The 27,779-nt window shown below is 31.0% G+C and overlaps 1 protein-coding gene across 1 annotated transcript in view; it reads left to right on the top strand.

The window, feature by feature from the left end:
* Nucleotides 1-864: 864 nt before the first annotated feature.
* LOC113396601 (transient receptor potential protein) overlaps nt 865-27,779 on the top strand; it is a 40,900-nt gene continuing 13,985 nt past the window's right edge. Inside the window, exons 1-3 of the mRNA XM_026634596.2 lie at nt 865-995; nt 14,298-14,461; nt 17,589-17,733. Coding sequence (XP_026490381.2) covers nt 14,304-14,461; nt 17,589-17,733 — 303 coding nt within the window. The 5' untranslated portion in view covers nt 865-995; nt 14,298-14,303. The remainder of the gene's footprint in view (nt 996-14,297; nt 14,462-17,588; nt 17,734-27,779) is intronic.

Raw genomic sequence — 27,779 nt, 5'->3', positions numbered from 1 at the left:
CAATATTGTAGCGATACGAAGAAATTAAACATATCGATATGTTGAAAAGCGACGGACTTACATTAATAGCATTAGCGGGCTGGCGAATTAGTGATGTATGTTATTATATATTTATCGATGTTTATTTTAATATCAGTGTAATTGACTAGGTTAAAAAAAAAATGTGCGAACACAGATGTTACATTGAGATGCCTCGGTTTATTTGATAAAAACAAATAAATATTAATGCATCTCACTTATCATACACAATAATCTTATTACTCCAATTAACATTAGGCCATTTTTTTTAAATAATAACAAAAATCCTTTATTATTAAAATTGTTAAGTACAAAACCTTTTTTGAAGGTTGTTATCATTAAGTTACATTATAATTCATCACATTTGTTTATTTCTTATATTGTTCATTATTATAGTATAGTATTTAAAAACTGTCAATCTGCTGAAGTATATTGGAATAGAAATAATTTAAAAAAACTACCACCGGTTTGGATTGTAGATTCTACCGAGAAGAACCGGCAAGAAACTCAGTAGTTACTATTTTTCAACATTTAAAATGTCTACAAAGTTAACATAACTTTGTAAAGCCAAATAAAATTATATATGTATATAATATATCCTGCCTGGAAGTCAACAAGTTCACCACCAAATACACTATACTCATCGACCCAAATATATGAACAGGCTACATATTTTCAGTTGATCGACTTGTCTTATCCATATCAATCTAAAAAACATAAACTGAAAATAATAATAACCTCTGAAATATACTATATACAATAATAAAATAATATAAGATAGTCATTATAATTTTGATTTTTTTAATTATATCGATAAAATACCCATCACTAGATTCTGTGGCGAACCACTTTGAAAATTCGATTAACGTGTTCACTTAGCATATTGTTGGCCATTGTCCCGTAGGACAAGTTCTGGTGCGGTTTCGTTCGCGATTATTTTTTGTGACTTATCATGAATTTGTGGTGACTATTAATTGGTGAGTACATTTTGTTTAATTCGCTAAATGTCATAAAAAAACCTAATAAAACCGTTTAACGACATATTAACAATTAAATTGATTGGGTAAGCGATGCAAATATTTGTTACTTATTACAAATTAAACATTTGTGTAACCAATAATTCTTGGATTATGGAGTTTGGGAGTGCAGTTTTTAGATTCACATCCGTGCGTTGAATCCGTTATTGACGGATATATTGATAAATTTTTACACAACTTAATTTAATTGTAATTCCATGGTAAACTTAATTGCATAATTATACTGAAATTAAATTATTATTAGACTATATATATAATATATATATGTGACGAAGGAAAACTTGAAGTGTTCAAGAATGTTAAGCGTTATCTTTAAATATATATCAGCGTTTACTCTTTGTGATTTAGAGCAAAAGGATATTGATGTTTTATGGTATTTGAATGTGCTTGGTATTAGGGTTATATTAAAACCCGTGGATAGATACCATCCACTCAACACATATTGTACCGCTAACAGTACTTTTAGTATTATTGTGTTCTGAGTTGAAGAGTAAGTGAGCCAGTGGAATTACAAACATAAGGGACATAACATTTTAGTTCCTAAGTTTGGGGCATTGGCCATGTATGGTTAATAGTTCTTACTCCAAAGCCTATGGGCGATGGTGCCACTCACCATCATGTAGCTCATTTGTCCGTTCGCTTAATATTAAAAAAAAATACAAACAGCTGAACGATCATTCCGATGCAACTGACAATTTTCATCAAAAAGAAACCCCTACTAGACCAAGGAGGCAATACATTATCGGATTTTCCATATGTTTAGCATAGACTAGTCAGGACAGGTTCTGACTTGGTACAGATAAAAATAAGATTCAATTATATCTGGTATGTTTTAATAAGCAGGTGTAAACAAATATAATAATAATATTAGTAGTTCCGTAGTGCACGAATCTTACCATGCGGAACACATATATTTCATACGTACATATCTACAATAATCTGACAAAGACCTGATTATCCATCAAAATTCAAAAGTACAACCAGACAAAGATAACGCTGAAGATAATAAAACATTCTGAATTAAAAATATTCTATTACAAAAAAAACCGTGACACACGTCACAAGGATAGATGTAGGTACAGATTTTTCTAAAGAAATTATAGTGACTTAAACATTTCATACAAATTGATCTTGTATCAATTATAGTTTTGGCAACGTTCGCTTAGAAAGCGCACGGACTAACAAACATCTCTCTGACTACATTGACATAATAAACTATGTATTTTTAATTATACAACATATTAACATACTATATTGCCTACGTGTATTCGGAAACTATATACTTGTTTCCGTCCCCCGCTTCAACAGGTGAGGCAGGTCAAATCAACCACAAAAGTAACAAACAAAAACTCACTTTAGCATAAATTTAACAAACAGTTAGGTTTAAAGTATAACATGAAAATTTCTTATCAATCGGACGAGTAACTTTTCCATGAGTTCAGAAAAAAACAACACCTTCACCTCTAATATTATTATTAAACTAAAATACAATTATAAACTATTAAATGATATTCAACATATATAATAATTATATAGTTTAAAACGGGTTTTATATACACATAACCCAAATACATCAAGAATATTCCTTTATTATGTTAAAACGTTTATTTTAAATCCGTCAATAAAGATGAGGGTCAATTCTATTAGTGTTAATGCATCGAACGGACATCGGATCCGATATCATAGAAGCAATATCATAATATTAAGTACTTTTACCTACATCATACAACATGTACCTACATATTTAACATGATGAGATGTGCTTTTATACATCATTTTAATTAAATAATTTATTATGTCATTATGAGACAAATTTATAATAATGAATAAGGACGCTTTTAGGGTTCTGTACTTCTAAAGGAAAAGGAACCCTTATAAGATCACTTCGTTGTCTATCTGTCAGTCTGTCCGTCCATCTGTCTGTCTGTTTGTCCATCGATATCCTTTTTCTCAGGAGCGCGTAGAGTTGTAAATTAATACCAAATACTGTTGTCTGCGGTATCTTGGAGCTGTAAAAAAATCAAAATCTCTAAGTTTGCGTCAAGTTAATCAAAAATATGGCCGCTTAAGTCGCATTTTCCATACATTCGCGAATAACATCAAAACCTAAAGGGTGCTTCCCATTGACCTCGAATCATGAAATTTAGCAAGAAGTAACATCCTGTAGCACACGTGTAAGAAAAAACGGCAAACCGTAAATTTGTTGTTAAATCTGTGTATCTTTCTGTTTTGTGTCGTGGAACCCTCGGTGAGCGAATCCGACTCGCACATGCCCGGTTATTTTGTAATGCGTAACTGAAAAAAATACGAAACCAATATACATCACACTTATACCAGAAGATGCATATTTTTAAATAAAAAACTGCGCTTTGCAGTTTCTCCCGCCGTAAAGACTATTAACGTGACAACCGCAAATTCGATGTCCTTGTATTTTATAGTTAAAACTAGCTGTATACCTAGCTGGTACATAAACTCAATGGATTTTTTTAAATCTTTATATAGAATTTGTGACCTGCCTTGCTTAAATTTATATTTATATTTATAGCATCTAAAATGGCAAAGTTCCGTACAAACTTCTATCCGAAATTTCAAAAACACTTAACCGGCTACCTATCCCGCGACTTTTTTTGAGTTTGAGTTTAATCCCCCAATTTAACCCTCTTAGATAATTAGTTTGCAAAAACGTTATAAGATTTGTCTTTTACTTATAATAAAAAGACTAAACACCGATTTTTATATTACCAACATTATAAAAGGACAATTTCTAAACAAACCTTCACACTCAATTTTATTCTCTTGCGTGATAAATTTTCAGAAACACTGTAATATTTGTCTGGTACTCGTATACTGAAGCCTAAATGCGTATTTCCATAAAAAACTTTCATTCCACATTTAACTCTATTCGGCCCTGTTTAAGTGCGATGTTTTGACGTTTGCAAGATTCGATTCAATTTTGATGCAAGGGTAACATTTTGAACCTCATTTTGAATCATTTTCAATCCAGCGAAAGAGCTCAAAACCATAGAAAATAATAGCAATACAATGTACTACGATAAATTATTAATATCAATGGAAATATTTAAATACCTGTAAGCTTATTTATATAAGTAAACAAATATATGTATATATGTATCTAAAAAGGTAATTATGTACTATTGTATATTACGTTCGTCTGGCGTTCGCACAAGGATACCAAACGCATTACTCCGATGAATATTAATTCGGATTTCGTAAAAAAATTGAGACAACGAGAAAGGAGGCAACATCTTTTAAATTGTTGTTGTTACATAAACATAATTTAATTATTATTAGCTTTAAATAGTATATGTGCTAAATTAATAGCAACATTTACAAATACATGTTCATCAAAAATATATAGTCTCATTATTATATTTATTTATACATTAAACATTTAATTATTTTTAATGAATACAAATCTTTTATTTTTAAATATCCTTTTTATTATACAATTATAATATAACAAAGTTTATAAAATGTTAAAATAAGCGTGTTGTTGAGAAAAATGCCTTAAATTGTTAAGTGTTTCCTGGTGGGGTTTCGAACGAATTTCAAAAATTTATTTAAATATCGTTTTAAAATTTCATAATCAAACTCGATTAAAAAACATCGAGTTAATTTTTTTTCTTAAATAATAGCTCAACTTAAACTTTTATAGTATTTATTTTATCGGTATAATTGAAATAAAATTTTAATTTGAAAATCTTTTAATGTGGCTTTAAATTAATCTATTGATCACTGCTACTTATTTTTTAGCGTCGAAAGAGAGATTTCAAGGAAAATTCTAGACGCTTTCCAAGTAAATAAAAAGATAATAATTATGAAATAGGTCACGAAAATTTTATAATTTTAATTAGATAATATTAATAGACGGAAAAACCTTTACCCTTGCCAAGTCAGATCACGTAGCTCTTTAGACAAATATATTTTCAGTCTTTTTACAGGTATTTAATTACTAACGACTATTTGGCGTAATGTACTACTACAATTGGCTAGTGCAATAATAGTCATAGGTTCGAACTCATCGTGTAAAATATTCGTATTAAAAACGAGATGGGTTTCTTTTCAGATCCTTGATATGACTTGACGTAAATATTCCACTACTAAAACTTGGTTTTAACTTGAACCTTATTCCATCACGGACCTCCAGTGCGGATGTAGACTCTAGAACAATCGGTTAGGTTGTGTGGTAAAACGTTAATCACACAAACTTTCCCTCTAGATCAAGGTTGAATAAAACATTTATTCTTATTTAGTTAGTAATAACTAAGAATCGCATTTACATCCAATCCCCAGCTATAAAAATAAACATTCACCTTGAGTTTCAATCTCATTAGAGCTATGCAAATCTCTTATAGAAATCGCGCAAAACTAGCACTTGCCATGATTTGCTATGTTATATTTAATATACGATGTTATTCATTTAACATGTTATGTTACGTTATTTATATTTAGCAAAAAAAAATATGCAGAAATGCCTGTGTATAAAAACATGCTTATTCTTTGGCGAGATATCTTCCAGCACATCCAGGAAGGAAGAAATAATTAAGACAAATTAATAAGAGGTAAATACGTGCAATCACACAAAATCTAGATTATAATGTTCGTATTTTTGGGGTAATCTCCGCAACTTAGAATCCAATTCTAAATTTTTATTCACTGGATTGAATTAACATCATACAGCCAAGACGGGTCGTTAGTATAGTTATATCTTACACTGAATATAGCTGGACTGATCAGTATAAAAAGTGGCTCACCCAACCACTCTGTGTAATCAGCTTTCGCCAGCGGTTTTTCCGAACCGATACTTGAGAACCTTTAAGAAAAGAGCGTACACATTTCTTAAACGCCGCACCTTCAAGTCCTCTGGTGTTGCAGATGTCCATAGGTGGTGGAATTTACTTTCATCACGTGAGCCTTTAGCTCGTTTGCCATATATGCCATAAAAAAATTACAGCCTTTAAACGTCGCACTACAAGGTTCCTGTAACGAAGAAAGATCCTTCACTGTCACGGTGCATGAATCACAGGAACTAGATTACGAGGCAATCATCGTTATGAAATGAACCATGAGAAGTTACACTTGCACAATACGTAATACGTTAGTTCTATTTTATACTGACTGCAGCGGAGACGCATTGGGGATACTTGTGAAGAGGACAAATGAGAACCACAAAGCAAATACTGAATTATAAACTAAAAGTTGCGATCCATAATAAAGATGATTCCTTTATGTATAAATTGGTCGGATACCATCCAGACCAACTGAGTAATCCAGAATCCCACGAGGATTAATAGCACCAATATTGAGTAGTCAAGAATGACAAATCCCGAGCGAATGAAAAAGTCGTCGCCGTAGATGTCAATGGAAATTATCGTTTGCTAACTTTTAGCTAAAAGAAACACTGTTTGTTTTAATTTAACACTGAATAAACAGCCTTCGAATGTTAATAAAAGTATTATACAGTCACTAGTTCAATATAAATGATTTGGTCCTGGCCACGGCGGCCAATCTTTAGCGAGACCACCTAACTGCGCAGAAGATATTATAATGCACTAGTGTGTACAAACACAGGTGCACTCTCATCTCATCTCATTCATAGTGCGATGGAACGACGACTTCGACTCGACCGGAAAGTTCGGGCGCGAACCAACGCCTTTACGTGTTCTCCGAGGCACGGGAGTGTACACACATCCAACTTCCAGACTCCGAGCTGGTACTGAGAATTTCCAATATAAAAATCCATTAACTTTTTTCGGCCCGACGTGGAGTTTGAACCCAGGACATCGAGATCTTTGGCCATATATCTACCCACTAAATCAACGAGGTTAATATAAAAGTACAAAGACAATAATCCCGTGACGTAGGTACATAATATATTGAAATAGATTGTAAGTTTTGTATAGATCGAAGTATATTGTTGAATAATGTGTTTTGATAACCTATACAATACTCACTGAGCCAGAATATTTTTACAAAAAAACGTTATATATGTATGATTCCCTCGAAATTAATTCTTTTTATTTCTCTCTTGTGATAATTTGTTAAACGACTTGTTTTCTATCAATTATTTCCAAATACGTTTAGTTATTGAAGAGATGTGATGCTTTTAAAGTAAAACAATTTCGACCTTGATCAGATAACCTTAAAATATATTGAAATACGACAAATGGTACTACGATCATGTAGGTAGGATCACGTAGATTGGCAATATTAGCATTGAGAAATTAGGAAGACTTATGCGAGGACAAAGTTTTATTTTTTATGTCTTTGTTCAAATATTACATTATAATTATAATTTCAAGGGTTGAGCCTTGAAATTAAATAATTCACATAAATTTTAATATGAACTTTGAACTGGACACGTGCGAAATCAACTCAAAGATTAGTTATTTTCTTTATTTCCGCTCATGATATGATTAATTTATTACAATACAATATATTTGGCACCAATTTATTATAACAATAAAGATTTACTACTATATTTTATTCTTACGTTCCATGTTATGTAGGAAGCCAGTATAATTGTAAAGGCCTTATGTTGGCATTGTAAGAGGCATTGAATATGCAATAAACGACTTATGCATTACAGCCTCAATAGGCCATCAGCTAAAGCTCACAGACGACTTACTTGCATTTTGTTTACCAAACTTATAGCCATATATAGCCTTATAGCAATACGTATTCATAGTCAATACAGTTGCTTACTAAAATAAACTCAATAAATGATATGATTTTATTAAATATACTTTTGTAAACATTTTGTGAACTCGTTTTCAATTCATAACATTAATTTTATAAGAAAAATATATCATAAATATTTATCTTGAAGCTGTTACATTTCTACTGGTAATAATTTAGTCGACCACGAATAAACCTAATAAATCACCGAATATCTGGCGATAAGCTACACCAAAACATAGTAGTCACGTATCTTACAAAAGGGGTTCATCAGATCGTAATTTTAGACTTTGAAGTCTTGAAATGCTGAAATAAACATTCATTTTTATACTTTAGACAACAATTTGATTTCCCTGAAATAAGTTGCTATACTGTATTCCAAGATTGGTACTGTTTATTTGTCAAGTACTCGTTGAAGCTGCTATCATTTGTTTCATTTTCCATTTTTAAATAAACCGTACAATAATATGACATATTCAAGTTTTATCAATATTATTACGTCGGGCTTTTTTGGAGCTTCATATATAATATTAGATCAGTAATTCTTGAATACGTATTACGTGTATATTGGTAAAGATTTAGCTCAAATTTTGTAATTAGATAAGGCGTGGCTCTTTAAGTTTATCTATATAGGTGACAAAACGCAAAATTTGCGCAAAAAAAGAACACATCTTTTGTAAGTAATTATTAGTACAGCCAAGAGAATCTCGGTCGCTTAAGTACTGTATATTATCTGTGGATCGCAAACTTTACTATGATAGAAATAATTTTAGCCCATGATGCGTCAGTGCATATGATTGATGTTTGATTCCAAGATTAACGTGATTCGAGTATGAGCGACTTCTAAACACTATGGTAATATTCTATAAATACGTTCCTCTCTAGGATTTAACTGGTATATTGCCAGGATTGCTGAACCAGATCTCACACATTACTGGCTTAATGCAACAATCTAACATTCACTCATAAGAACTATGAAAAAAAAAAAAAATTAGAACGTTTTCATTTTACGGACTTTATTAAGCGTTATGCCTCCTCCAGACCTTTCTCGTCTCTCGAACTCTCGTTCTCTTTCTTTTTTTTGTCTATCTCTTTCCAACGTATTATATAATATAACATTATTTAAACGTTTTTTTCTTATTATTTTAATTCACCTGGGATTTTCAATAACTATTTTATATATTGTCATTAATATAGTCTCAAAAGCTGTCAATTTATTCCATTGTGAATGTCATTTAATACATAATATATAGCCGAAGCAACTTCGTTTCAACCGAGAGTCCGATGACGCATCCCTTTATTTAATATATTAAAAAAAATTATATAGTTGCACTTGTTCTCAAACAGCAGTTGCTTGTCCCACCTATGATATCTCTAATAGCATATTATATTGAAAACAAGAAACTTTTAATCGGTGATTGCACAAACACTTATGTCTTAATTTTGTTTTGCCTAATAAGCTTATCTGCCTAATGGCTATGACGGCTAAAATCGCTCGAAAGAACAACATATAAGATATTTGCTAAAATTATATTTTAACACGAAGCAACCAACTTTAAGTATTCTACTATATGTACTAGGCTAGGACCTCCTAACCTTTTTCGAGGAAAAAGCCTTAAAGCCTATTCCACCACGCTATTACAATCCAAACTTATATATAGCATATTTCTGTTTTTTTTTTAACTTTCTCGGCATTCCTTATATATGGTTGGTATGGTATTGGTATTTAACCCAAATAATTAACCCATGTTTGATAGTTTAATTATACATTTTAGTTTTATTTACATCTAAACTACATTCTAATCCTTACTATTTGTAATTGTTCTTATCACTGAGTGGGAATACTTGAAAGTCATCATAAAGTCGATACGGACTCGGTCCATAAATTTTATAGTCGTTAACAGTCTACTAAAGCTACTGTCAATAAAACAGCGGGTATAACTTTACGAACGTATTATAAAAATCGTTGCACGATTCAAAATCATTACAGATTAATGAAAATTTCATATCAGTAAATGATCATAACCCACCCAACATTAATAATTTAAGAAATGTTAATTACTACTAATACCGGTACTGTCTTTGCAAGGGTTAGATTAAAAAAAAACACTTAATAAATAACTCGGCATTTCTACTATATTGCATGTATTATCCACATAAACTTCTCCTTAAATCACTCTGTTTATTTATGAAAACCGCGTTAATATTCGTTGTGTAGTTTAAAAGATCTAAGCATACAGGCAGTAGGAGGCGACTTTGTTTCATACTCTGTTGTATGTGGTTTTCGCAAGCAGCCAATGAGGCATCGCCCATGGAACCTCAAAAATTTAAACTATATCCTACAACTTTGTTTCACTTTGTCTTATACGAGGATACCCCAAAGACCTACTTACCCACTAATTTTTTTTTAAACGTCAATGTCTATAGCGAGATAACATATAATAACATAAACATAATCAGCCTGTAAATTTCCCACTGCTGGGCTAAGGCCTCCTCTCCCGTTGAGGAGAAGGTATGGAGCATATTCCACCACGCTGCTCCAATGCGGGTTGGTGGAATACACATGTGGCAGAATTTCGTTGAAATTAGACAAATGCAGGTTTCCTCACGATGTTTTCCTTCACCGCCGAGCACGAGATGAATTATAAACAAATTCAGCACATGTAAATTCAGTGGTGCCTGCCTGGGTTTGAACCCGAAATCATCGGTTAAGATGCACGCGTTCTAACCACTGGGCCATCTCGGCTCTTACGAGGTAACACCAAGTACGATTAAATACTTTTTCCTTTTTACCCTACATATAGAATAATAAATTTTAAGATATTACGATTTTAAAATTACAAATATTAAAATACCGCTTTTGTTAAACGCTCTTATTTCCGCCGACAGTTGGACAAGCGTACATAAGAGCCTGGTATTTTTACTTTGTAAACAGGCACTCGTGAACTGATTCTGATCAAAGGGGCGATCGCCATATGGGAAAGTCGAAACAGCAGGTGCAATGCCTTCGTTCATAATTGTCTAATGTTAAACACGGCATCGTATTATAATAGTTATTGGTTACAATTTAAAGTCCCATATATACATTTTTAAAATAAAATATATTTAAATATCGTCAAATTTTTTTAACATTCTTAATTATCCTTTTGATTTGGAAGTCGAAGATTCAATTTCTAACCAGTAATTTTTGAATGATATTATTTATAATATAATATCATATTCATAAGTAATATTTGAAAGTAAAAACATTGTTATTTGGGTAGTTACTGAATAACTATGCCGGTACTATATAAAAAGTAACTATTTTTTTAATTATCTGATTAATTCATCCAAATTTCTTACTGCAGCGGAACGGTTGTCTTATGATAATCTGAAAACCTTGTCTCATTAAATGTTTTTTATTTATGAATTAAAAAAAAAGGTATTTCTTATATGTTTGCTAAAAAAAGTTAGTAATTAATTTAAATAAAAAAAAAATGTGAAGCTTTGATTAACCGTATTACATTACATAGTATAAAACAAAGTCTCTTACGGCTGTCTGTCCCTATGTATGCTTACATCTTTAAAATCAACGGATTTTGATGAAGTTTTTTTTAAGAGATAGATTGATTCAAAAACTGAAAAACTGTGAATGTTGTAAAACATTATGTTGTATATTTAGTATCAGCATCGCACCCGTGCGAAGCCGGGGCGGTCGCTAGTTATTATATACTTAGTGAAAGAAATATCGACACTCTGAATACCAACTACTAATATTAGCTTTGTTTTGTTTAAAAAACAAAGTCGATAAAATTGTTTAAAATAACAATCAGAGAGCTTGATACAGTTAAAGCTCGAATAAGGTCAATCGTTAGATAATTCAAACCATTCTATATGTCATAACAAAGTACTTTAGTTCGTGAGTCAGTTTAAAAATTATTAAGAAACGTAATATATTTCGGGAATCAGTCAGATACGAAACGGAATTAGTTCTGCGCGAGATTCGAATCGAAACATACATGGAAAAAATCGATTCCACTTCAAATAACATAAACAATAAATTGATTTTTATTCGAATCGTTTTTAAATAATCAATTGTTTTGTTATACGGAAATGTCTATTGTTGATTTTTAAAATGTAGTATTTAATATTGTAACTTGACAGTAAAGTGAGTTATTGTATGTGTTTTTTTAAGTGACTAAATTAATATTAAAATGAATTAGTTTTAAAAAAAAATACAAAATGAAAAAACGGAAAAAGAATAAACAGCCGCGCATCCGATTCAACATGAATACTCTGGTAATTGTTTTTAATTTAAAAAGGTATTTTTTTTTTTCGGTGATTTTCGAGTTCGAAAAGTAGTGTCTTTGCTCATACCAAGGCTGAAATCTGTTAATATATGTTTAGTAGGTACACTAAACATATATGTCAATCTGAGTCTTGTCTTGTGAGGTAAGTCAATAGACTTACCTAGAGTAAAGTATGAATCGCCCAAATCGGCCTCTTCTAACAGAAGCTTTTCTTAAGTTATTATAAGGAATTTATACGTAAATATCTTTATAGATAAATACATACAAAGAGATCGGCAGTTTTGCAGACGCCCTAACCGACGAATTCTTCTGCGATGTACATTATTATACACTAGCGACCCGCCCCGGCTTCGCACGGGTGCAGTGCTGATACTAAATATAATACAAAATGTCTTACAACGTCCACAGTTTCTCAGTCATTAGACAATACAAATCGCTATGTTTCTGCGTTTTAAATCTGTAATATCTTCGAAAATATTCATTTAAATCACGTTCTGTAAAGGGCTATATTGATCTATATTAAATTTACAATGTATTTAAGGTACTTAATTGGATACGGATTAATGTTTTTACCGCTTAATAATATATATATAATAAGCATGTATTATACAAATAAACCTTCCTCTTGCATCAATCTAACCATTAAAAAAAACAGCATATCCGTTGTGTAATTTTAAAGATCTAAGCATACATAGGGACAGACAGCGGTAAGCGACTTTGTTTTATACTATGTAATGACAATGATAACTTCATGACATACGGTTTTTGTTTTCATGCGTTAATATTCTATTATTGAAAATAGTGTAGGTAGCCGACCACCTAATGGTATGTGGTCTTCACCACCCATAGACATTGGCACCGTAAGAAATATTTACCATTTCTTACATCGTCAATGCCCCAACAACCGTCTGAACTAAGATGCTATGTCCCTTGTTACTGGCACACTGATGGACTCAAAAAAAACCTTATCAAATTAATTCCAATATCATGAAACGTCTTTAACCTACAGATCCAAATCACAAAGAGCAAACACTGATATTTGTTTAGGAAAGACGCTTGAAATTCTTGTACAGTTCAAGTTTTCCTGCGTCACATATATAGGTATATAATATAGTCTTCTTAATAATATAATTTGACTCAAATAATGCTATTTAGTTTTGTACTGAGATATAAAAAATCTATGTAAAATAGTTTGTGGTTTAGGTAAATCAATTTGTCAGCAGTTTAACAATTTAGTTTACAATTTTAATCTAATTCTGCTTCTGTTCGTGTCTTCGTGATAATATGTGGAGACTTTGTTTTAAGTTTTAAAATATTTCAATTATTTATTTATGATAACTGTATGTCTTCCTCCATTATAAAAAACAAATACAATCTAATAACAAAATATAACGACAAAATCTTCGTAAACGGTCCCGATATTTCTTTGAGCATTTTTGTATTACATACATACATTTCATTGAGACATTCCTTGTAGGTTTAAATTTAGCCAAGCATACCTTACAAAACCCTGTATGTTCATATTATTTATTTATAATATATATAAAATACGAATTTTATTCGTTTAAAAAAAATCGTAGCACCGACTACCGGGACCAATTAAAACCATTCACGGATCCAGACATTCAGAAAATATATCATAAAATCATTTAGAAGAATTATTATACATACGTATAAACATGAAATATATTTAAGTTTGAAGCAATAAACGATGTGATACGATATTTGTTTATCGTTATGCCATATTTACCTCATAACGAGGACACTGGCAAAAAATGGTGGACCAGTTAAAGTCCCACTCTAGTGCTACAAAGACGTTATGAAATTGGGCTGCACATTACATGAAACTAATAGAAGAAATAATAGATAATATATTGTTACTTGGGTCAGCCAAAACAATAATTGCAATTCCAGGCTGTATATAGGCCTTCTAGGAAATATATGAAAAACAATATACTTACCCAATAATTTAATTGCCAAAGTTCAAAAATCAACATCCACGTACAAGGCGTGTGAAGATTATTGTTATTGTAAAAAAAAATCCCGGCGGTAAAATCGCAGTCGCATTTGAATGATTTCCAATTAATTACACACTTTTTTGTCCTTTGAATATTTTAAATATCAATCAAGCAAAAATTGCTGAACTTGTCTTGAATGAAATTTGGAACAGATAGCTTACGTACTCATCTCATCTCACATTACACGCTGACGGAAGTTATTTTATTTTTATGTTGTAATCAAATATTATTTTCAGTTAAAAATGAACCGTGGTTCGAGAGAAGAACTGCTTGGCAGCTCGCATGAGGCCGTGCGGAACAGCACGGTCGACTTGTACAGTTTCCAAGAGAAGCCGCTGACGAAGGAAGAGAAATCTTTCCTTCTAAACGCGGACAGAGGAGACTATGTTACTGTTAAGAGGTGAGTTTGTTTTATGCATTACTAGCTATTATATGTGAATACCTGTTTTTATATGTGAGCCTTATCTTGCAATTGATTTAAGAAGCACGATTTCGAATAGTGAATCTCCCGAGTAGCTGTGCTTATTCTCCGTGTGATACGAACTAAACCATCTGTGTAACGAACTATAAAAAATATATCTATAAAATGAACAAACTATACAGTGTTTTACACTAAAATGATGACGTCATTCTTGTTTTACTAAATTTAACACAACACATATTTACGTACTTTTAAGTTAATTTTTTTTTAGTTTTATTATATTCTCTAGTATGATCGGTATATTTAATGATGGTTTACAGACATTACTCCCATTACCTCAACATCTTTCGACCCGCGGTCATATTTGAGAGTTCTGAAATCCATAACACAAAGTTCGTTCCGTTATCTATTCGAGTTCGTTTTAATACTTTGTTCCTTATTTAAGAATTTTTCGGCGAGAGTTCTCATGAAATCCTTTGTCGTAATACAATTTTGATACATATGTTAAATTATATCATACACTCACGACAATAGTGAAGCGAGCACAGGTTACATGTGGGTAGGTACATATACATTGGTTGATATTCCTTCGATTACTGATATTTCAATTGTTTCCACATGATACATATAGACATAAAGACTTATAGATAGAAAATTTATTAATTATGTTTATACATATAATAAACACGTGCGTGTTTATCTAACTAAACTCCTCCTAAATGATTGAACCCGGAAAGATTTTGAAGAAATCAAAATAATAAAACGTATGTTTTTCGGAACGATTTCTGTTTTTGGTGAAAAAATTAAACTTGAATTCTTAAGGGATTTCAATACGTGTATAAAACTGCTATTATATTATATTATATTCATCCGTCCCATTTTAGAATTATATGTATTCGTTTTTAATATAATTTGACCCACCGATTATGTTACAAAGAAAAGAAACGAAGGATTGAATTGGGTAGACTAAAATATTCTATCTGAGACCTAATGCAAGATATATTAGATACTCAATACAAGTATTATAAATCTATCTAATAGTTAAATACTATTTAAAATTTGAAAATCGAATGTTCTAAAAAAAAATATATATCCTAGATTCCTAAATAAATATATAAAAAATAATCATTTAAAAAACAATAAACTTTTTTAATCAAAGACAATTAGATTTGTTAAAAAAAAAGTGATCAAACTTCTTACGAAACCTTTTATGTCAAATCAACAAATACAAACTCGATAAGGCTCGTCTACATAAAATATAGCATAGTATAGCGTAACATATATTTTTATAGCGATGTTTCTAACAAGGCTATAATTTTAATGATACCATGTGTCATAGCAACGAGATGAATTATATAGCGCGCTTCGCGTTACACGTCCAATGGATGCTAGGCTGTGTCATATAACTCGGCGGCTGTCGCTAAGTCGTCGCGAGAATCACTACAAAAGCTAATCCAGTTTATTGGACTAGGAACCTCTGCGAGTTGAGTCAAGGGAGGTCAAATTGTATTATTCGAATTTACTTGTATTTCTACATATGTAGTACGTATACAAATAATATAATCAAATTACTTTTGACTCACGACAATATTTTATGAAATTTACTTTAATCAAAAACTAAAAGTATGAAAATAGACTTTAAAAAACAAGAAATTTAATCTAACATATGAAGACCCTGCTTCAAGTAAATAGGAACGTCAAATAATTAACAATATTTAATATAGTTTACAATATTTATTTTTCCAGTTTTTGTTACAATCATCCATTATCTTCCGCTTTTCAACCCATATTATCAATTCCCATGTCAAATTCAAAAATATTCTTCCTCTACTTTTATTATAAAAATGTCAAACCAAAAAGTATTCATCACATTTATATAATTCTGTGATTGAATATAACTCAATAGCTAAAAGCTACACAACCTTAAATGATTATTTATAAATATTTTATATAAAATAATTTATAGGCTTACACATATATCATATGGTTTTTTGAGCATCACAGAACATATTTAAATTTAATATAAATTGTGGTGATTCGGTTGGAAGGTTGAGTGAGGCAGTGTAACAATATGCACAAGGGACATGTCAGGTGGTCCATTTACCCGTCCTACCCGGCACGTGCTCGCCGAGCACGAGATAGATATTGAACACACAAAAGCGTGTGTGTGATTTCTGTAATATTAAATTCCAATAGTTTCAATATACATATATTTTAACGTACCCAAAATTCCCTATACACAAAATTCATGCGAAAGAGGCGTTCAAAATGATTTATAACATTATATTTTTTAACTTTTAAAAAAAGGCCCTCAATAAAAGTAAATTCTTGTAAAATATCTCAATAAATATTAAGTTACATTAAAAGTAAATCGTAACAGGAAAAATTTAACTTTTGAAACATAAAAATAGCAACAGAGGCTGTGAGAAGGGGATAGAGTTATTATTTCAAGAAAAAAATATCTTATTTTTCAACTAATTCATGTACATTCCTCACGAAAAATTCTGTATTCGAATGAGAAACCTTGACTTCAAAAGTCTATTTAATGAATGGTCTGCATTTTTAAAGGAAAACTAGATTATTAAGCAGCTTAAACATAGTAAGCATTTTTACTTTTTTAATATTAATATTAAATAGTATTCCAGATTCATCCTTAGTACTGTTTAAGATGAATCATTTCGCCATTCATTATTTTCATATAACTTTATAAATATAGAAATCGTACGTCATGGAAGTTTTACAATTTTTATCGACACGTAACAACACTACGATATCTGCTAAAAACTTTTTCGTGGATTAATCTGTGTTAATATATCATTATTCTTAATTCACATTATTATTCCTAAGATTAGCCCGAACATACATACAGAAAGATGCAGAGAAAAAGACGAAAATATGTTTAATATTTCAGCTTTAGACATATTAAGATATTTTTTAAATGAGCTATACAATATATATGTATTTATTATAGTACTGTGTTTATTGCTTTATTATACAATTCAATTTTGTTCATTATTAAAAACTACGCAACCGACATTGAATGAATATCAATTTATATAATAATTAGTTTATTCTGTACTTATAACAAAATATTTAATTTTCTCAGGTTGATAGAGGTGTACGCGAACAAGCCGGAAATACTCGACATAAACTGCGTGGACCCTCTCAACAGATCAGCTCTCATCGCCGCCATCGAAAATGAAAACATTGAACTCATAAAACTCTTGCTCGGTTCTGGGATTAAAGTGAAGGTAAAGATATCAGATAAGGACACACAACAAGTCTTACATGAGTTAGATTTAAAAAAAAAGACATGTTTCAAGACAATTTTGTAGATTCGTAATTCATATCCATAAAGCATATGAATTCATTCAAAATACATCTTGTATTTTAATTACGTACAATAACATTTTTTACTTTTAACTAGATGCTAGCCCCGACTTCACGCGGATATATTACAGTTTCTGCTATACATGATTTTTGTGAAAATTTAACAGTTTACACAACGCATGCAAGAAAAGCTCGCAAAAGAAATAAGTTCCCCCCTTTTTTAGAACATTTATTGTTGATACTCCGCTGTTATCAGTCGTAGCGTGATAGTATATAGAGCCTTCCTTGATGAATGGGCAATCTAACTCAAACAAACATTAGTATAGATGTGTAACATTTCTCATATTGCTTTTCTGCAATCTGTGGGAGTTGTTTTTTGAAAAAGGACGGAACGGGCGGTATGTGACAGGGAGCGCGTATTTGATTTGGTCATTGACCGCGCGGTTCTAGAGTTACCCGCCAGATAAAATAATAATGTTAATAATAAAATATATTTAACAAGGACATTTAAATGTCTATAATTTTTTTCGCCCAGACGATCGAAATTACGATCCAACGGGGAAATGCCAATCTGGCCACCATTCCACGCGATCATTATTTGCAGATATTATTTTTTATTTGCATGTAATTAAAATGAAAATAGCTCTCACTCTCCCTTGTCACGTAAGTAGAGTAGAACCTTCTCCGAAACAATTTTTTATAGTATTACACAAATAGGTTTCTTAGTGTTTTTCAATTAAAAAAAACAATAAAAAAACAAAAAAAAACGTCTCAATTATTCTTTAACCTTTGTAAATTTTATTACGTAAAAAAAACTAAGTACACTTCCATTTCTCTTCTTTAAAACTAATTCTATATTAATTCTCTCGTCCCCAAGTTAATCTCGTTATTTATATCAGACCGATCACTCAGTCGTTAACTCTTAATACGTAAACACATTTTGAATTTAATTAAAAAAAAAACAATTGAATTACTTCTATTAGACTAAACAAACTCACACGTCATAAAAACTCTTTTATATAAATACCATAGAGTATTTATATATCTAAATAGTGTGTCATACTACAAAAGAACTAAAACAAACCAGACATATTAAATGCTTTTAACAAGTGTATTGTTCGTGTGCTAATAATAATAATATTTTATAATTATTTATACATATGTATATAATATATTTTTATACATGAAATTTCCTGATACAGAATTAATTGCAACTATTGTATATTTCGTATTGATACCATCCGACCGGGTATAATTTCCTGTAATTACACTATAGTCAAACTGAAACAGTAATACCTAATCTAGCGGCTACCACATTAAATACACACATACCATCAACCGCAACGAATCAAAAAGATCCAATACAAAAGACGCAAAACCCGGCCATTTTTACGTGAGACAACAAAATCATATTCATTGCCCATTGAGATTTACAGTTAGAATCATAAGATGGCGGTTATTGAAATTTATGGCAAAGGTATTGATGTAAACTATCGGGGAAATGATTTCCCAAAGGATGAACGCGTGTTATATTGAGACATATTATTCTTTTGGTATTAGGAAACTTCTAAGTATAGAAGTGGAAATCTATAAGTATATAAAGTAGAGTTTTTATTTAATTCCATATTTACGAAACGTATTGAACCTAATTGGAACTTAATATGATCAGACGACAACAGCAAGCGAGATAAAAAAGGACTCAAACATATCTATCGGCTTTAAAGCTGAACCGGACAGTGATGGAAGCGCTTAATTGAGCTGGGAGCTCCTCCTAAGAATTTGAACAGTGAAACAAATTGCGCCTAACGTTTGCGCAATTATAGTAAATGCACATTTGTTATTACTTTTTAACGTGTTATGACAAATGAAAGAAAAATGTTATATTATTTAGGAATTGTTACGGAAGGAATTTATGTATGTGTATAATTTCTGTTTATAAAGTATCTCGTTCTAAGACGCTCAGATGTATAACAGCTCAATAATTTGCCACATCTAAGCAATTACCCTCATTACCTAATTATTATTAATTATTCTTTTTTACTCTTTTTCTATTGAAAATAAAATTTCGATCTGATTTCACTCCACTGCTTCAGTGTTACTTGGAGGGTACTTTTTTTTCTATGCCGCTAAGCGTGGTACAAATTATAAATGCTAATAAAGCAAATAAAACTTTAATGGTACTTGAAGCCACGATTTCCAGTTTCAAGACACGTGTTCTAACCACTGAGACACAACGGATTGCTAACCTATACATTAGAGTTATGACGTTACAGTGAAAATACTTTTCACCTTTGTGGTAGGGTTTTTTGTAAGGTTCGATTTGATTCGAGTGAACCGGTGTAATTACAGGCACAAGAGACATAACTTCTTAGCTCCTAAGATTGTGTGCATGTGCGATGTAAGGAATAGTTAATATTTCTTGTATCAAATGTACCTCGTATTAAATGTTATTACATATTAACACATATGATGAGCACTTACGATTAAATGGCTCATTTGCCAAAAAAAAACAAGAACTTATATGTATGAAATACTCATATAGAAATAGATTTGCCTTTTTTCGCACTGACTTCAAATATATCTTATTATTGAGGATGTGTTTTTTCAATGTAATAAAATTGTTATTTTTCACTTTTAATTGAAGTGTGCATTCTAGCGTAAAGTCAATCACACACATATGTATATTTATAACATATGCGTATATACTGATATCAAAATCACACCGATTACTTTAAATCATAAAAAAATATGTAATATAATACTCTAGAGATATTTATTATCATGTTTTCAGAAATGATATATATAAAACTTCAACTAGGTAAATTAAATTCAATGAAACGTCAAAGCAGCGATTTTTTTTTTGAATCATTACAGACAAATCATACTAAGTACCCATTAACAACAAATTACTTAAACCAAGGCCCAATATATATAAGAATTATAAAAATTAAATTTACTAATGTCTTTCAATTTTCTAATAAATTACTCCCCACACAAAACTTTTACTTGATGAGAAGTGATTCTATAATATTAGCGGTCAGTATCATTTACTGCAATACATCATATTATAAAAACGTTGTTCTATTTTTAAATTAAACTACAAAGTTATTTCAAATATATAATATTAGCTGAACCTGGCTTTACTCATGCGAAATTAATAACTTCCGTATAAACCGTCACCCGACATTCTACCGCCTCGAGGGGTAAATAAAAAAAAGGTAGCCTGTGTAGCCTTCCCCGGGAATTAAACTGTCTCCATACCAGAGATGACAGACAGAGTTATTTTCGCATTTATAATATTAGTATAGAGTCTGACTTTTATTCACTCACCGGCTGCATCACAAAACAACAGCACCTATATATATATATATCCTTGTCTCACTCTTCCTCTCTTGAAAAGAAGATGTAGAGATGATTCCACCACACTGCTCCAGTGGCACTTGGTGACTAAATTTTATCCCGCACTTGCAAGTTTCATACAGGATAAATGATGAATAATTATAAAGATATATCAGAACCAACATGAAACCTTTTTTTGCTTATAATTTTAATCCACAAAACATGACAAGGATTTTTTATATACAATTGTTTTATGTTTAAATCTGAATGATAAGACTGTCCAAGCTTTTTTATATATTTTACTAGCTGTTACCCGCGGCTTTGCTCATGTAGAATATGAATTTATTTACAAATTAACTTAAAATATTACGTTAATGTAAGACCTCTTTGTATACCACATTGGTGTGTATTTCAGCCCTTAGGGTAGAATATTCAGAAACGCGTAAATGCGAATAAACTCATTTTTAATTGGTAGCTCAAAAATAAAATTTCGAGCTTCTAACTTCAAAATGACGAACTTCCAAACTAACCTGTATACGAAATGTTAAACTCTATTTTCCCCTTAGGCGTAAAATATCCAGAAACACTTAAATATCTATCAACTAATTTTTAATCAGTGGTATTAAAATAAAATTTCATGCTTCTAACTTTCAAAATGACAGACTTCTATACAAATTTTCAACCCTTATTTCACCACCGTAAGGTAGTATATGCAGAAACACTTAAATAAATATCTACTCCTTTTTAATCAGTATCCCAAATATTAAGTTTCAGGTTTTCTAATTTAAAAAAATCGGACTTCCATACAAACGTTCAACCCTTATATCACCCCTTTAGGGGTAGAAATTCCAAAATTCGCTCCTTAGTGGGTGTCATGATATGTTAGTTTATAAGTATACAGACTAAAATATAAGTTTTATGCTTCTTGTTCTAAAAATGACTTAAAGTTCTAAAAATACTTTCAACAACTTACAACCTTTCATCCCCCTTTTCAACTCTTTACAGCGCTTTTTCCAAATAAAAAGTAGTCTGTCCTTTCTCAAGCTATAGATTATATGTGTACCAAATTTCGTTTAAATCGTTTTGGCGTGAAAGCGAGACAGACAGACAGAGTTACTTTCGCATTTATGATATTAATATGGATAGATTAACATATCAAATCAAAGATTCTTTAATCCTTGGATTTAATTATAATTAATCATTAAAATTTTAAATTAATTGTCATTAAAGTAATAAGATAGATATTTTTTGATACTTTCAATCATTTCAACCTGTTATCTCTTACGATTTATAAGGAAATCATCATTTACAAGGTCATGTTTATTACAAAAGATACAATGGATACATGAGTTACCACATACGTGACAATTTAATAAAGTAGATTAAATTAAAATTTAGATTAAAATAGTTTTTTTAATGAATTTAGAATCTCATATATGATTACTAGATTTTGTAAATTTCAAATAGGAATTTGGAATGAGTGACTGATTAACTCGTTTTCCTTTCGATATTATCGCGATATTAAACGTACATACTTAAATATTACAATTATATTTTTTCGCTGTAAAGTCTCGTAATTTCGATAACGCATTAAAGCACCCATGCATCCTTAATTTGATACTCGACGCGAAATATAAAGACATTTCACATAGTATGGAAATAATATTATTTTAAATACATTTTCATTAAAAACTCTTTGTACAGAATTTACTACCTACCTGTCCGTACACCAGTAGACGAACAATATATGTATATAATGTATAAATCATTATACAATATCAAAATTTTGCAGTCAGCCTGATTTTTTTATACTATATGCCTATCTTAACCTTCCTTATGATTACCATGGCTATTGGTGAATCGCGTTCGGCAAACAGACTGACTTTGTTTTATGAAATAAAGTAACAATGATGAGTTTTGACCTTGTTGGTCAATATTAAAGTATTGCCTGCGCAGAAGTTATTGTAATGCATGAATATGTGCGCACACAATGTGATCTATATTGCTTCCCAGTCATTGTCCGATGAGTCGTCCATTTAACACCATTCCAAAGAGATCAGAAAGAGGACCAATGGCGTTACAACTCTCTCTCATATATTTGTATGTATGTATGTATGTATGTATGTATGTATGTATGTATGTATGTATGTATTTTCATATCAATATCAAAATCAAAATATACTTTATTCAAGTAGGCTTTTACAAACACTTTTGAATCGTCATTTAACAAACTATTTAAAGCAAAGCTACCTCCGTTTCGGAATGTAGATTCTACCGAGAAGAATCGACAAGAAACTCAGTAGTTACTCTTTTTCAATATCTAAAAATACAGTCATGTTAGTTAAATACAATTATATATGTATGTTTGTATTTGTATTATGTATGTAATAGCATGTCGTAGTAAACTTTTATTGTATGCCATCGAACGATGTTCATATGTCTTTTAGGTTTTTTATCACTCAACTTAAATATACTCTTTGGAATGATAAAAAACAGCTAACCCTTTAGTGTGGCTAGATGCTATAATCTTACCAAGCTGAATTTTAAAAATCGAACCTTATTTATCGAACGTATAATAAAAATAAAATGAAATGGCTGATGTGGTTATTTCCGAATCAAATATCGAAGTACACCTGCCACGTGAAATGACCTAGAGTACGTTAAGAAATTACGTCCCATAATCGAATTACAACGATAACCGTATGCTACTTACCAGTTGCGAATAAAAGTAGTATCCACTTCTAACTCCGTGTAGTATGACATGACACTATCCAGGTAAACTCCCAGCATCCTATAAAGAGGTTTTATTAGAGCCTAGAGCATGCCTGTAATTGTATTAGTAAGAGCGGGGTCACAGTAACCGTTTTAACTCATAACACAGGTTATGCGTCAAGATTTTTATAATATTTTATCTTGAAACTTGTAAACACCTGTTTATGAAATTTAAATATATAATGAAGAGCTATTTATATCCGTACATAATCAAAATACACCCATAAAATAAATTAGGGTTGACAAATTTTAAAGTACTTATAAATATTATATTTTAAGTGTAATGTTTAATGAACTTAATAAAAATTCCATTATTATAGTAGATCTCTTGATCTTTAATATCAAATATTAGAGATTATTCCACTAGGCTACGACAATCTGGATACAAATGTGGAAGACTTTCATTCGAGACAATTTCGCCAAACACGAGATGAATTAATATATATATATATATATATATATATATATATATATATATATATTAGGGACATAACATCTTAGTTCCCAAGGTTGGTGGCGCATTGGTGATGTAAGGAATGGTTAATATTTCTTACAGCGCCATTGTCTATGGGCGGTGGTGACCACTTACCATCAGGTTGCCCATTTGCTCGTCCGCCTACCGATAACATAAAAAAAAAAAATTAAACATAAATAAAGTTCATAAATATTCGGAGCTTACGCGGGTTTAAACCCGCAATCTTCGGTTGAGATTCACGTGTGTCAGTGACTAGATCACTGACCCATGTGGGCTCTCGCAATTATCTCAAGATTATTATAATGTCCATAACTGCTTACTACTCATAACATCATTACCATATATTATTATAAAGAAAAACCAAGTTTGACTTCCCCAAATTGAAAAAAGTCGTCTAACCGTCAATACAAACAAATTATACACTGTGTTTTGGTTTCGCTATTGGCGTATTAAACGCGAAGGATATTGGTTTACAAATCACTGCAATGACACACGCCGTACCATTCGGTTGACATTCAAAGTAGAACAGTACGTCAGGCGAGGATAGGCCAAAGTTGAAACATCGTAGCACGAGAAATTTAAGCCACAGTAACTTTCATTTCGGTTAAAAAATTGTTCTTTTTTCAAATTCCAAATACATTTTTTTTTTGGATCGAAGTTCTTTTACTCGTTGGAGTAAAGTCGTCACGTAAGGAAAAATCGTTAAGACCCAGCCGACGTCTTGTATGTACGGTTTCTGGTACTCTTTTTAGGAATAATTTTATTATTTTCATTAAATCATTTTCAAACGTTGTTAATTAATTTTATTGTGTCTGTTAAATTATTAAAATGATTGTTTTTATTTGTTAACACGTAATATTATAATACGACAAAGGCAATTTCGTTCCAACCAGGTGCCCCGTGGGACAATAATGAATTTAAAAAAAAAGACGTGTCACGACACAATGAAGTATAACTTTTGCTTGTTGACAATTGAAAATTATTAATAAATCAAACAAAAATTTGCAAAATTTACTTACACGCCGTACTAAATTTAATCTGTCATGTATGACTCTTAAAACGTATAGGTTTTTTATCAATAGTAATATAGAGGAATTTAGAACGTGTCCTGATTTAAAAGTGTATACATGGCGGCACAAAAAAAATAGTGATACCTACTCTTGAGTAACGGAAGTAATCAATTTTGAATTGTTACTAGTACTCATGTCGTGTGTATTACAATTATTCGGGTTAAAATAAGAAAAATAAAAACGTCGAGCGTTCCTTCAATAATACCATGATGGTATGATTTCCAAATCTTCTCATGTTATACACAATCAAAGGTTTTGAATAAGTCTCAGAATATTGTTAAGACACCGTGTGACTGTTACCAGGCTTTATATAAAGAAATATACTACGAGTATATATACGATGAGAGAGTATATATAAAATCAATAAATATTGTTGTAGATTAATGTTCGATTAAACAATTATTGAATTTAATCTACTTTAAAGAAATCTCAGATCATCAGATAACCTAATTTACGTCAACGTACGTGTTTATCATCAGTGCTTACAATATTAAAATTAAAATGTACACTATAAGGAAATTAAATAAGGAAACTTAGTCGAAGTTGAAATGAATGAAAAAAGTAACTTTTTACATAGATTTCATAACATTATCAAGTTATTATGTAAATATATTGGAGCCAAATTACGAAATTTAATTTATGTAATTTGCCATTAAGTACTTTTTATATTACATTTTTTCTTACATTAATAGCCTGTAAATTTCCCACTGCTGGGCTAAGGCCTCCTCTCCCTTTGAGGAGAAGGTTTGGATCATATTCTACTACGCTGCTCCAATGCGGGTTAGTAGAATACACATGTGGTAGAATTCCGTTTCAGAAATTAGACACATGCAGGTTTCCTCACGATGTTTTCCTTCATCGCCGAGCACGAGATTAATTATAACACAAATTAAGCACATGAAAATTCTGTGGTGCTTGCCTGGGTTGGAACCCAAAATCATCGGTTAAGATGCACGCGTTCTAACCACTGGGCCATCTCGGCTCAATACAAAAGTGCCTATTTGTAAAAAATCGTATTACGTATATTATTATTTTCTAATTTTATTCTAGCATTGATTAAATTACCAAACGAAACGGTTTTGCTTGTGGTTTACGACAAAAGCTATTAATTAGGCTAACAGTTATTTTACAGCTCATCAATGTTATCCCTATAATTACTTGTAAGCTTAATCTACATAGTTATTTTCAACGTGTTTACATTACAATGCGTCTATTTTATTATATTTATTTATCAATAACAGATAATAAATGAACCAAATAATAGTAAGTGGACTCATAATATATATCAGTACATTATATGAGGTTTAAGTCAGTCAAGAATGTCAGTGTCATTCGTGTGTCGTCATGTCAGTCAGTGTTATATATCTTGAACCTGTTATTAAACTAGACCACCCTTCAAACCGGAACACTGCAATACAAAGTAAATGATGTTTGCGGTGGAATAGTTAATGGGGGAACCTATAGGGACACCGCTCTAGTTTGAACGACGACGCCCCCCCCCCCAGACGTATATAAGTCCTGTATTGTGTTATGTTTATGATGTGTATTGTTATTCTTTTATGTAAATCTAAATATTTATTTTTACGAAAAGTAACCTAAATCATTATTTAAAATAATATGATTTAAATTTAAGAGATAAAATATTACATCTACTTACTTAAGCTAGTAACAGACGTATGTTATAAGACCACAGAGGGCTCGTCTTTTTATTGAGTGACAATTTCAACGTTCAGAAATATCCAATTGTAAAATGTTGAAAAAAAATGTTACGTAATTTTTTTTTGTGATAATAATATTATAATACAACATACCTTGGAAACGAACGATCGCCTCAATACCGTATCACCTGATGGTAAGTCACCACCGCCTATAATTATTGGCTATTGGCTTCCTTACATCGCCAATGCGCCACCAACCTTGGAAGCTAAGAAGTCCTTCAAACCGAAACGCAAGAATACTATTATACGTTTACAATAATAATATATTATTATTATAAGTACAAAATTACATAATTAAAATTATTTGTAAAATGAAATAACGTCTACGTGTCTGTAACACGTAATTACTATACTCGTAGTTTTACATTCATGTTGGCCGTCTGACCGGCTGACATACAAACCCACACAGCAAACGTTTGCAGCTAGAAATTGGAATTTCACACCGTAAATAGGATTAGTAGCGTGCAGAACAACCTGTCACTGGCATAAGATTTTTAGGGGATTACTTGAAATTAGGTTAATTGCGTTTCAATATTTACGATTAAATAATTTCAGAGAAGTTAATGTTACTACGAAAATCGACTTCCGTCGAT

Source organism: Vanessa tameamea, chromosome 22 (assembly GCF_037043105.1).
Source record: "Vanessa tameamea isolate UH-Manoa-2023 chromosome 22, ilVanTame1 primary haplotype, whole genome shotgun sequence".
Classification (NCBI taxonomy): Eukaryota; Metazoa; Arthropoda; class Insecta; order Lepidoptera; family Nymphalidae; genus Vanessa; species Vanessa tameamea.
Note: the sequence above shows the minus strand (reverse complement) of the source record. Positions and strands in the feature narration are given on the sequence as shown.